The sequence below is a fragment of the Atheta coriaria genome, unplaced genomic scaffold, assembly GCF_025399875.1.
Source record: "Atheta coriaria isolate IRGN ID8LTWV9N9 unplaced genomic scaffold, Caltech_Dcor_3.1 hic_scaffold_6_pilon, whole genome shotgun sequence".
NCBI lineage: Eukaryota > Metazoa > Arthropoda > Insecta > Coleoptera > Staphylinidae > Dalotia > Dalotia coriaria.
In genome coordinates this window covers 607,860-621,522 of record NW_027045448.1, presented here as the reverse complement: position 1 = coordinate 621,522, position 13,663 = coordinate 607,860, and the positions used below count along the sequence as shown (strand labels likewise).

General features: G+C 35.2%; 1 protein-coding gene and 5 non-coding genes across 7 annotated transcripts in view; 4 read left to right on the top strand and 2 right to left on the bottom strand.

Moving 5' to 3' along the window:
- The window catches only part of Ddr (discoidin domain-containing receptor 2), a 68,549-nt gene that overhangs the window by 31,404 nt on the left and 23,482 nt on the right, over positions 1-13,663 (bottom strand). For both annotated transcript variants that reach the window (XM_065304756.1, XM_065304757.1), the window contains exon 2: positions 656-969. In XM_065304756.1, the coding sequence (XP_065160828.1) occupies positions 656-794 (139 nt within the window). In that variant the 5' untranslated portion in view covers positions 795-969. The remainder of the gene's footprint in view (positions 1-655; positions 970-13,663) is intronic.
- On the top strand, positions 7,167-7,240 carry TRNAV-AAC (transfer RNA valine (anticodon AAC)). Its single transcript has one exon. It is a non-coding gene; the product is annotated as a tRNA-Val (tRNA).
- On the top strand, positions 7,475-7,548 carry TRNAV-AAC (transfer RNA valine (anticodon AAC)). Its single transcript has one exon. It is a non-coding gene; the product is annotated as a tRNA-Val (tRNA).
- TRNAV-AAC (transfer RNA valine (anticodon AAC)) lies at positions 12,632-12,705 on the top strand. The gene has a single exon. It is a non-coding gene; the product is annotated as a tRNA-Val (tRNA).
- Positions 12,940-13,013, top strand: TRNAV-AAC (transfer RNA valine (anticodon AAC)). Its single transcript has one exon. It is a non-coding gene; the product is annotated as a tRNA-Val (tRNA).
- On the bottom strand, positions 13,085-13,158 carry TRNAV-AAC (transfer RNA valine (anticodon AAC)). The gene has a single exon. It is a non-coding gene; the product is annotated as a tRNA-Val (tRNA).

The window sequence follows — 13,663 nt, the reverse complement described above, 5'->3', positions numbered from 1 at the left end:
CCCGTTTTAGTTAACTCCTGGGGTTAGGAAATAAAACTTAACTTGGATATGATATTCGGAACATGTAGGGAAAATACTATCGCTAAAATAAAAGCGTCGTCTCAGCCGCCTCAAGAAAAACGCTTTATCTCAAAACCTCATCATTTAGCAGCACAAAAAAGACAATATCTCAAGAGAATAGTCATGTTGTTGAATATAAAAAAAATTAAAGCAGAAGTTTAGAGCATTTAGTGTTACTTATTAGTGAATATTTGCATATACGAGTACACCCCAATTGTTTGTTTACTTACAGCGCCAAACATTCAATAGCTCAATGGTGGAGTATTTACAGGATTAAGACTAAATTGCACGGGGACCAATTGACCAGCAAACCCGACCAACAATCGACCACTGAATAGACATCCCCAAATTGAAGCCAATCCAATATCAAATTGATAATAGAGCATGCGGCGCGCGTTATAATGGGATAACGTCCGACGATCCCAACACACAACCGTCCAGAGGATCATAATTAATTTATGCGATTAAAATGGTGTAATTTACGCATCAGGCTAAAGATATCCATCTATTGTGTGCCCAGCCGTGCGTTCAACGCGCGTTCAATTCTCAACTAATGGAAGCAATTGGTTGCGACATTTGCAATAAAACGACTTACCCAGTTCTAATTGAAGAGATTCCTCGCTTGTTAAGAGCACAATAAACAGACATATCAGCAAGTGCACGAGCGAGGTGGAGAGGTGTTTCCTTGGCGCCGAAGTGGATAATAATAAAATCGTCGACGCCATCGTGGACATTACGGGCGTGCACTTCTTACACTTCGCTATCGATCAAATCCTCATTTTAGCACTTCATTAAATCCGCTACACGTCGTCGCTGTAACATTACCGCCTTGTTCTTTTATATAGCACACGTCACCACTCACGATCTCGCAAATACTCATCGTTTACAGTTACGACTTCATCGTGGATTCTGGAACAAAAACGTAGATATTAATTAAAATATATTATCACTAGATTTATCATATAAAAAAAAATATTTTTAGCAAAAAGTTGTAAAAATGTGCAAACAAAACAAATAAATAATTTGATGCATTGGTAGTCAACTTTGATAACCATCTGATAAAAATATCTAGCCCCTCTGAATTAAAATAAAAATAGAATAATGATTCTGTGATGTTTCAATTTGTACATATTTATTTTATATGCAAATATCGCGAATTAAATCCAACCGAAAATGAATTTAATCTATTTTCATTAACGGCATCGAATAACATTCATGGTAAAAACCGATATAAAAACGCGGTAGACTAAATAGAAACGTTGGGATTTATTAGTTAATTGGAAAATTGTACATCCTCCCTTTAGTTACAGTAGTAGATATGTCCAATTAAAATACACCAACGGTTCAACTTTCCGATTGTTTTGTGTGTCTGTTTACAGTTGGCAGACTGCCGGAGTTTAATATGTTTTTGTAGTTTATTTTACGTTATTTATCAAATCATTGTGCAAAGTTTTCGATTCTATTGTCTCTATTTTTAGGATAAATATGAAAAAAAAATTGCAGTGAAAAAAGTGTGAATATTTATGATGCATTTTTTGGTCGGTGCATTTTGGGAAAAGATAAACCGATGCGTCCACTTTGGATCAAACCGCAAAGTTTATGTAGTCAACTTTTTCATTTCCACCTGCAGTTTGGGGTAAAGTCGCAAATTGTAACACTTGCATTAAAATTCCTAAAATACAGTATGTTCAAAACCCAATTAATAAATTAATTTAATAAATTTTGTATTATTACTAACCCAAATGAGTTTATCCGTCAAAATAATTATTCTAGTTTTTATTGAATATCATTTTTGGGCATACTGTATGTAATTTGCTTGGTTTTGGTATTTACTAACCCAAACGGCATAGCGACCAAAGCTCAAAATGCAACAAACCGATACGAAACAGTTTGCAGGGTGCACGCAGGGCAGAAACGTAGATAGATAGCTGAAATTATTGAGCGGATTGTTGCTGGTTGCAATAACTACTCATATTGTATACCCTCTGCGCCCGAGCTGCGTATAGATATGAATGTTATACAACACGAGCGAAATAAATTGGATTCGGCCAAATGGACTTCGCGCATAGGCACGCTCGTTTGCGCGAAATACGTCCGAGCTTGCAGTTGTCCAGATGCACGGCGTGGAACTTTGTAACCGCGTTGCTTCGTTTCCAATCCATGGTCGTGTTCACGTTCCACATTGGGTTATAGCCGACGAGTAACAAAAAAAAAACGAAACAGAAATAAAAAAAAACGCACTCCTAGAGTCAGCAACGTACAGGAATGGAATGGAAAAAGGGTTTTTAGTTGTACGCCCTTTGGGCTTTATACAATTTTTCACATTTACTATTCTTTTTGGGCCCGCGCTCAACTCCATCAACTAGTAGTGCATGTTCAAAGTTTTCTCATTCGAAGTGAATCGCCGCGTATACTTCGGTTGATCATGTTGCGAATATTTAACTGATATTGACGGTAGACTAGTTTATAGCAACGCAACAGTGCAAAAGAATATAATATTTGATGCTTTATTGTTTTTGACAATTCTCTGTCGCTGCCTATTGAAATTTCAGAAAACTAATATAGAATACAAAGTGTGTTTGACATAATATAAGAAATATTACTCCCATTTAAACACAAATCTTTCAGAAAACCCACAATATCTTTATGTAATTCAGCACAATTTCCCTGAGTTAATGCCACCCGTATTTCGAAAGTGTTCCACAAAGTACGCATTACACATTAATGCTTCATATGCACTTCGCCTATTATTTACACTCTCGACACTTAATTTTGCGCGTCGCGCAGTTGCATGCGAACAAACAATTTTGCGCGCATTTAATGCATCGCATTTCCAACAGTTTGCCAAACTTAAATCTAGGCAAAAATACGAGTATATCCCCATTTCAATGTATTTCATTGTGCCTGAAACAAATGACGCGGCTATCAAAAAACGTTCTTCATACATTCTCTTTATTAAAAAATGTATTTTCAGTTCTGCCTTTAGATGCCTCTGATAAAAAACTGTATACAGATATGTGTGTACATAAGAAGTGAATTACCTACGTTTTCGCTTAAATTACTTGAAGTAATTAATTAGTTAATTAATAAACTTCTTGTGTGTAATTAAGAAGACATTTCAAAAGCGATACAAACACAAAAGCCGCCTTCACACACGACAAGAGAAAAAATTAATTAAGAAAAGCCTTTTTGTACGACTTATGGCAAACCCTAAATTAACTTAGATTAATCGCTGAGGCGATAAAGTACAAAATTTGTTTTTGTAATGTTTTCTTCTTCTTAATTTACGGAACTAATACTTAAATCCATGTTCAGGTGGGTTTATGATGAAGGTAATAACTATTTTTATAATATTAGCGCGGTGCGTTGAATGTAAACTTTTATTGTTACTATAACTACGATTAGGTAAAGTTATTGGTCCACAAAAGGCGAGCGTAATGAGAGAGCGGAAACTGCAGCCAAAATAGTAGGTATTCAAAAATGTTATGAGCAAACCGAACATGTGTGCATTTCATTTTATTGTTGTTTTAATATTTAACATAATCGTATACATTGCTGTTTCCGAGTCGTTTCCTTTTTCGTCTTATTTATGGACGTCATTCAGTATGAAACACCCTCGTTTACAAACAAGCGTTCTTCCACTTTGTAACACGACGATATGTAAAATCATATTTCTTATAAATTTTCACAAGATTTGTAATCCTGAAAAAAAAGTTTATTGAAAGTATTTTCAGTTGTTATTTGTTGTGGTTTGTTTTTTCCGCTTCAAATTAAAGTTATGTGGTTGTTTTTAATTTGAAATTAAATTGTGTGGAAAAGCATCAAAACATTCCAAACGATATTGCAGTAGAGCCTTGAACTAAAATGAGACAATTATTTTTGCCACTGCTAATACAATAATTTATTATTTTTGTAAACGAGGAAACTTGTAGAAGCGAAAGTGTGAAAATTTTGAAGTGGAAAAAAGTTATTTCTTACTTGGGCCGAGAATACTTGCATTGAATGAATGAAGTTTAAAGAGTAAAGTTAAAATCGCAATCGATAGTAAAGTGTTCGAAGTTTGAGTTTGAAAGCGCTGGAAGCCTTCCAAAGGTTTCATCTCGCCTGCCCGCTCGACGGTTACTTAATTCGAGCTTCCTTAATTGTTTAATTATCATTACGATCGTTTCGAGCCAAGGTATTCCTGAGTGTTAGATAATAATCAGTTTAGCAAATGGAAATTGCCAGAGGAAAAATAAATTCAATAAAATTGAAAAAGTAGAATTTATTTGATTCGGGTAAAACTATACTTTTATCAGGCGTATACTGTTTTTCAATACAATAATCCAGTATTATGACCAGCAATACCTAATATTATTAATGTTTTATATTAACGTGGAATAAATGATTTATTTTTTGATATAAAAATTCAAAAAAGAATTTATTTCAGTAGATATACAACATCCATTCCACAAAACAAAAATATCTATTCTATATTTATAAGTGCATACTGATATTACAACCCTAAAAACCAACATACGTTCTGTTTATGACTCATTTCATTTTCAGTTTTAATAAAGTCTTTGTTTTGCCAATTTCCACTCTAGCCTCAAAAGATATTCAACCATATTTAACACTCTGGAATACGAAAGTTATACATTGTGCACATATACATACTTATACACCCAAGCAATATCTACAATTTTAAGGAGTGCATTTTTCATACAGAGCGTTCTGAATTACGACCTCTTTCACGCTTATAGCAAAGTAAATTTTAGAACAGCGCATGAAATGTACATACCTACAATATACACAACACACAACACCTAAAACACCTCCACGAAATTTACTAGTTTAATATTTTCACTGGAAAGCAAATGCCGAAAACTGTGCCCTATTGAAAAAGTTGTGGGTATTCTATTTTTTATTTTCTTTTATTATGCTTTTCGAGACGGAAAGTTTCACTCCGACCCTCCGTGCGGATTCAATTCAAGTCTTTCGCAAGCGATGCCAGGCGTACACATCTTTTCAGATTTCGAGACGAGACGCTGAGAATCGTCGCACGTGACAAGAAAACTAGAAAATTATTACGTTTTAAATAAGTGAAGGAAAAAAAGTAACTTTTGTCACACGACACCAAAGTTGGTGTAATATCAACGTTGATGATACTGATTTAACTTTAAACCAACAAATTCTACTTTCTCCGGCTTGAGACCTAATTTGGTAACTGGACATCGAAATGAAGTACACAAGGAAAACGAAAATAATGATGTTCAGAAGTTTTTGGAAACTTTACTAAATTTAATTGCAATTAAAATACTCAAACAGTCTTTTTGAATTTATCGCTTTTCAATTACTTTTTCATCATTATTTAAAAATTTCATTATTAATATTTATTATTTATTTAAAGAAAACGAACGGCGTGCGTTTAATTATTTATTAAACCAATATAATTAATGATACGTCACACTCTATGGCACGGAACTGTTCCAATCCAAATTCGTGTGCTTTTTCATTCAAATCGTTAACCTACATTCAAACGCTAAAGCCAGCGCCATTGTGTGGCCCAAAATGAGAAAAAATAAATGTAGTCTAATAATGAATTAAAGGGTAACGAAAAAAAAGGACGGCGGGTGTGTAAATCGAAAGGCAAAACGTTCCACGTGAGCTAAAGTCAAAAAGGGTCCAGTTAAAGAAATGAGACAAAACCAACAATCCTAAGTGAATCCCGGAGAGTAAAAAATTGAAATAAAGAAATCGATTCTTTGCCCGTCGGATTTTCCAACTAGGTTAATGAATGTCCAGGCCCACAATAGAGAACTTTCTAAATCTGAGAGTATGGTAATTTATTTGCATACGCGTTCTAACAAATAAATTTTATAAATTATGTTGATAGATTAATCGAAATAGAAATTTATCCGAGTTGAGTTTTTGACGAAAACTGCTTATACTACAGCAACAACTAACTTTGCGCACATTCAGCGATCCTTAAATTAAAGGGCTGCCCTAGCAGGAACCCACGAACACTGGTGGCATTCATCTATTCCGGGAGAATGCAAGAGGGCAGTTTTACTCGGACGTTCACATAGTTCCATTGAATACAGTATATTTACGTCCACAACTTTATACGACTGGCTGTTTCCACAACTTAAAAAACGGAGCTTGTACAATTAGTGATTGCTTCGTCCATTAAAATTATTTCCCTCGAGATACTTAAAAAAGTGAGATTTTACTGCTTTCCTGACCTGAATATTCAAGTATATTTTAAATTTTAAGTACACCACAAATGTTTGCACATCATCGTGTGTAGTCCTGCCGAGGACATGATAAAATTCTATAAAATACACTTTACCTATTACATAAAACAATAGCTTCACACACGTGAAGGTGGCCCCCTTCTGCGCGACCTTTATCACGTCGTATAAATCAGTTAGATTTATGTCTGTTTCAATTCTGGTGTAAAGTGATATTTTTTTATGGCAACGAATACTACCGACCGACAAAGGTAACACGAAAATTTACTACAAGCGCGCTGGATGGCATCGCGAGTTTTTTTTTTATTCTGTTATTACTATTCTCGAACGGTGCGAAGTCCCGGCAGTGTTCACCAATTCGTGGTCGCCAACGTTCATCGCACCGCCGCGAGGATGAGACGAGACAAGCGTGCGCGAGCTGTGCCCGAGGAGAAAAAGCTAGCGGCAAAATAAAAAAAAAACGCAACGAGAAAATGGAATATAAACGAAATAAGAGAATTTGATATTTGACCGTACGTGACTTTCATATTAAGCGAAACACGGCTGGTGAAGAAGTTATCTCGAGGAGTACAAGTAGGATGAGTGGTTGCGGGCAAGAGGAAAAGTTATTATGCAAATGACAAGTTTTCCTAAGTTTATTTCGCTGTTGCAAACTAAAGCGAAAAGAATTAACTTGCTAATCAAGAATTTATCAACTTCTCAAAGCTTTCCAAACTTATAGCAATTAAATGCAATGGCATGGATTTGCGGTCATTTGAGTTTATTTTTACGACTACAATTTTATATCCAATATTTTATACTTCTTAAAGTGAAGTATTTTTGCATTAATATTTGCAATTAATGTGTTAAAATTGTTATTGGCAATATGCAACTGTTTCCGTGGTGTAGTCGGTTATCACATCCGCCTAACACGCGGAAGGTCCCCGGTTCAAACCCGGGCGGAAACACATCTTTTTGTTTTTAAGTAAAAATATTAAATTATCCTTAATCTTGATCTCAAGTCTTGAATTTTACTTGTCGTCTTCTATTGAAGTATTTAGTTATTTAAGTAATGTTACATGTAATTCGTCATTGGATAGTGATTTCTATCATTTTATGAACAATCATATATTATTGCTTTCTTACCAATTACCACATTTATAAATTTGTAGTGTCCAATATGTGTTAAGCAATTATTAGCTGTTTCCGTGGTGTAGTCGGTTATCACATCCGCCTAACACGCGGAAGGTCCCCGGTTCAAAACCGGGCGGAAATAATCGTTTTGATTGTTTATATGCAAATAATAATATTCTAAAATTTATTTTTTTTTCCAACGATAAAAAGGTGTGTTTCCGCCCGGGTTCGAACCGGGGACCTTCCGCGTGTTAGGCATTTTTTGACATTTAAAAACTCTTTATTTACAAAATACAGTTACAAATTATATATACATATTGTAGAATAGTCTATAAATTTTTATGTCTAGTTATTTGCTCATTACCTATATATTAAAATATTTACATCAGCAAGTGGTCGTTTAAATTTATATACATTTTATATCTAGTTCCATATATAAAACATTGTTTAATATATTCTAATCAGGTATTCAGAAATTGCACATTTTGTATAGGAAAAATGAGTTGGCAAAAAACCTATTTGTTTCCAGTTGTGTGGGGTGGTGTCTCATCAATTAGATGAGGGGAATATCATGATAGGGTAGTTTGTACTTATTAGTATCGGACTGTTTGGTAATGGTTTCAATCAATTTGTTAGGGTGCTGTTTAGTTGAGTTGTAGAACTTGGCACTATTTTCGTGAATAAATTCAGTTAATGTTCTTATTTTGCATTGACTTTGAATTTCTGTGTTTCGCGTGTATCTATTAGCGTTTACACATAGTCTTAAGCACTTATTTTCAAATTGCTGTATTCGTTTGGAATGCGATTTGGCTATTGTGTTTGCCCATGCTGGGGCTGCATAAGCCAGAATTGGTCTGATCGTGGTCTTATATAATAGCAATTTGTTCTTTTTGCTAAGTGCGCTATTTCTATTTAATAATGGATATAATTGACTTAAGCCTACGTTAGCCTTGATTAAGATATTGTCTACGTGTTTTCTAAATGTTAATTTTTTGTCTATATTTAGTCCTAAATATTTGATATCAGTCTTTTCAGGTATCTCTTGTTTATTTAAAACAATAGCGTCGTTGGAAGTTCTTAGTTTCCTTCTGGGAGTAACTGAAATGAGTTCTGATTTGCTGGCATTTACCTTGATTTTCCATTTGTTGAAGTACTTTTCGATGAATGAAAGGTGGATTTGCAATTTTTTACGGCCTATAATTTCGTTGTCTGAAGCACTATATACGATAGTGTCATCAGCAAAGAGTGCAATGTTTGTATTGTTTAATTTTGGAAGATCGTTTATGAATAAACTAAATAACTTAGGACCAAGGATTGACCCTTGTGGTACCCCTGCGTTAAATGATATGTTTGCTGATTTTTCGTTTTTAATTTTGACAATTAGCGACCTATTAGTGAGATAGTTATTTATTAAAAGTATTAGTTTATCTGGTAAATTTAGTTTAATTAATTTGTATAGAAGTCCTGTAATCCACACTGTATCGAAAGCTTTTTCTATATCAAGAAGAGCCATGTGCACAATTTTATTATTGTTCCATGCTCTTTTGACATCTGTTAGCACTCTTGCTATCTGGTGAGTGGTAGAATGACCTTTCCTAAAACCGAATTGTTCTGGCATGATCGTTTTGGGATCCAGTTCACGTTCTAAAATTGTTAGTATTGCCCGTTCACAAAGTTTTGCCAGTGTATTTAGCAGGCTGATTGGTCGGTAACTACTCGGAGCATGTTGTGGTTTTTTCGGTTTTAGTAGAGGTATAACTTCAGCAATTTTCCATTTTCTGGGAAATATCCTAGTTTTAAAATTGAATTAAAAATAGTTGTTAACCAGACAATAGTTTTTCTTGGCAAGTTCTTTAATATTATGTTTTGAATACCATCTGGTCCAGGAGCTTTAGTCGACGGTAGATTCTTAATTAATCGTTTTAATTTCTTAGGCGAGATGAAGTTAACCTTTGATTTAGAAAAATCACGATTTAAAAATTCATCTACTACCTCTTTTATGTTTTGTTGTTCCTCCGTAAGTTGGTTATTTGAGGTACAAGTTTCTGCAAATCTAAGAGCAAGTACATTTGCCTTGGATTTATTTTCGAATACATATTCTCCATTTGTGTTTTGGAGAGGACCTATGTTGTTATTTGTGCGTTTCAGTGATTTTACTAATTTCAAAAGCGAATTATTTTGCGGAGATAATTTTTGTAGCCTATTGTTCCATGTATTATTAATGTGTTCCTTAATTTCATACCTAACTTCGTTAGTTAGGTCGTTGCAAGTTTTTAGGTAACTTGCATTTCTTGTTCGTTGGAATTTTCGACGAAATGCGTTTCTTCGTTTAATTTTATTTAATATTTGTGTAGTTATTTCAAGGTGTCCACGTGTTACTATTTTAGTTTTTTTAATTGTTTGATTCATTGCCGCTGCAATACTTTCCGTAATTTTTTTAACTTCATTGTCTAGGAATGCTGTTGAATTTATGTTTCTTGGTATTTCAGATACCTGAATAAGTTTATTTCTGAAGGAATTCCAGTCTGCGTCTGGGTAATTCCATTTATAATGGATTTGAGTATTTTGCTCTATTTTATGGCTTATTTTGAACACCACCGGCAAATGATCGGAGTTTAGGTCATTTATTGCGGCGGCTTTGCCAACGATGTTTTTGCTAATCCCTATGTCCAAAACCGATGGGTTATTTCCATTTGTAGGAAAATGTGTTGGTTCGTTTGGAAATATTACATTTGTGTCGTTTTTGTTAAGATATGAATAAACTGTTTTTCCATTTAAATTATTGGAAGTACAATTCCAAAGCATATGTTTTGCATTTAGATCGCCTACTAACAAATGTTTACCCGGAGAATTTAATACATCCCTCATATTTACCTCGCAAATTTTGGTATTTGGCGGGTTGTACCAGGTAGTAATGGTTATGTCGTTACCTACGTTAATTTGTAATATTTCTAAGTGATTAAATTTATTATTTGTTATTTGCCTAAAATTAATATCCCGTTTTATTAAAAATGCGACTCCTCCTCCGTTATTGTCGCGGTCTTTTCTTATCATATTATAATTTCTAAATTTTGTAACATCTTTGGGCGAGAGTTTGGTTTCATTTATTGCCATTATTTCCACGTTATTTTGAACTAAAAATACCTGCAATTCTTCTATTTTATTGGATATTCCGTTGGCATTCCAGAGAAAAATTTCAAGTTCAGCCATTAATTTCTGCGGTGAAGTTGGCAAAAATTTGGAATTTTTCGCTTTTACTCGTTACTCCTGATAATCTACTATTTAGAGTTCTCACCATTTGTAGCATTTCATTTATGTTGATCTTTTCATTCATCGTTTTAAATTCGTTCATGAGTTCTTGAAACTCATTAATATTGTCATTTTTGCCATTTGTGTTAGTTTTGGGGAGTGGAATATGGGAAGCTGCCATATTGACAGCTGGTAATTTCGGGTAACTTACTGCGCTATTAGTGTTTTGTTGCGATGTTGGTCCTTCCCTGGGATTTGTTATTCTTGGAGGTTGGCTTCTAGAAGTATGAGGCCGCCTTTCATTCTTAACTTTCAAAGCCGTTTTATACGCTTCGCAGTCTTTGGAATTTGCTGGATGCGCTTCCTGGCAGTTTGCACATCTCGCTGGCATTTCCTGGGGTGCTCGCACCTCCATGATTCGTGGTTTTGACCACATTTTAAACATGCGTATTTCCCGTTGCAATTGCTAGTGGCATGGCCCCATTCTTGGCAGCGCTTGCATTGGGTAATTTCTTTTTGCTTTTGTAGTTAGCCCACCTTACTTTGGTGTGCCCAATAAAGCATGCTGCTTTGTTGAGAAATTTGATATCTTGGTTTTGTTTAGGATGACCAAATAGATTGGTGATCTGGTTCCTTTAAGTTTGCTGATCCTATCTGCGTCAGCAAAATGTTTAATTTCTTCAAGAATTTCTTCTTCATCTAGATCTGTGTGTAGACCGTAGATCACTTTAGCGGATTTTCTATCTTCTTTGGGCGTGAAAGAGAAGAAATCACTTTGTGCTTGTTTTAGGTGTTCGATCACTTTTGCGCGATCGACGTGTTCTTTGCAATAAAGGGTGGTTCTTGTCGTTGAGAACCTGACCCAAAACTTGTCTTTACCAATTGTGCTCTGGATGGTTTTATAAATTCAGATGGCGACTGAGGGCTCATCCGAATCACTATCGGTGTTGGTTTCGAACTTTTGGAGCTGGATCCACATTTTCCGGTGTATCCTCGAGGACGCTAAATTTGTTCTTCGTACTGACGTTATATTTTAACTGCTCTTGAAGTCGCAGAATAGTAGCTGGGTCACATGTTGCCGTTTCGACAGGCGAAAGTTTTCGCTTTTGAGCTCGGCTAGATCCTTCTTCTGGATCCGGTTCGTCGATGGCCATCTTGGCAATTTTCACTAAATTTTGATTAACCATTGTCACTATACTTTTACTCACTATGTTTTCGTTTCTTTCGTAATTGGGACACGAGTCTCCGTGGCGCATTGTAACGTTCGTACTTGTTTTTAGTTTTAATGTTCACTTTTAGATATTCACTCAAACACTGTCCACAGCGAGGGGTGGCCTGAGCACGACCTTGAACGCGTGGCTAGCGAAGCGAGCGAAGCTTAACACGTCCGTCACCCACGATGGTTGAGAACTTCCGCGTGTTATTACTATTCTCGAACGGTGCGAAGTCCCGGCAGTGTTCACCAATTCGTGGTCGCCAACGTTCATCGCACCGCCGCGAGGATGAGACGAGACAAGCGTGCGCGAGCTGTGCTCGAGGAGAAAAAGCTAGCGGCAAAATAAAAAACGCAACGAGAAAATGGAATATAAACGAAATAAGAGAATTTGATATTTGACCGTACGTGACTTTCATAATAAGCGAAACACGGCTGGTGAAGAAGTTATCTCGAGGAGTACAAGTAGGATGAGTGGTTGCGGGCAAGAGGAAAAGTTATTATGCAAATGACAAGTTTTCCTAAGTTTATTTCGCTGTTGCAAACTAAAGCGAAAAGAATTAACTTGCTAATCAAGAATTTATCAACTTCTCAAAGCTTTCCAAACTTATAGCAATTAAATGCAATGGCATGGATTTGCGGTCATTTGAGTTTATTTTTACGACTACAATTTTATATCCAATATTTTATACTTCTTAAAGAAGTATTTTTGCATTAATATTTGCAATTAATGTGTTAAAATTGTTATTGGCAATATGCAACTGTTTCCGTGGTGTAGTCGGTTATCACATCCGCCTAACACGCGGAAGGTCCCCGGTTCAAACCCGGGCGGAAACACATCTTTTTGTTTTTAAGTAAAAATATTAAATTATCCTTAATCTTGATCTCAAGTCTTGAATTTTACTTGTCGTCTTCTATTGAAGTATTTAGTTATTTAAGTAATGTTACATGTAATTCGTCATTGGATAGTGATTTCTATCATTTTATGAACAATCATATATTATTGCTTTCTTACCAATTACCACATTTATAAATTTGTAGTGTCCAATATGTGTTAAGCAATTATTAGCTGTTTCCGTGGTGTAGTCGGTTATCACATCCGCCTAACACGCGGAAGGTCCCCGGTTCAAAACCGGGCGGAAATAATCGTTTTGATTGTTTATATGCAAATAATAATATTCTAAAATTTATTTTTTTTTCCAACGATAAAAAGGTGTGTTTCCGCCCGGGTTCGAACCGGGGACCTTCCGCGTGTTAGGCGGATGTGATAACCAACTACACCACGGAAACAGCTGTTTAACTTGATTGCAATGTTCGGTTGTCAGTAATAAGTATGAATAAATATAATCTACTAGACAAATATCTAGTTTTGTAGGTCAAGTAAAGCATAATATCAACATTAGACTTTCACCTCTATATCATCGTAATGCTAATGTTATAAAACCTCAACTAATCGCAACCGTTCGTTGGCTTCTATTACACTTGAATGTGCAAAAGTGAATTTTCCGTCAAACGTACAATGGTAAGAAAACAATCTGCTAGAATGACCCGACGACATATGCAGTTAAGAACCCCAGAGGAATCGCCATCGTTACGTGCAGGCAATTCCGGAGGTCTATTCGAAACCGCTTCATTTTACCTATAATAGTTCCATTTACTGAAATCGCTCTTCAGTGCCTTCAGTGCCCAAGTTACTTCATTTATTTTTTCAATTCGACTTTTCGACTATGTGTTTCAAAAAATAATTTTCGATAAAAATCTTTTGCTGTATTCCTTTAAAAAAGTATTTGATTTA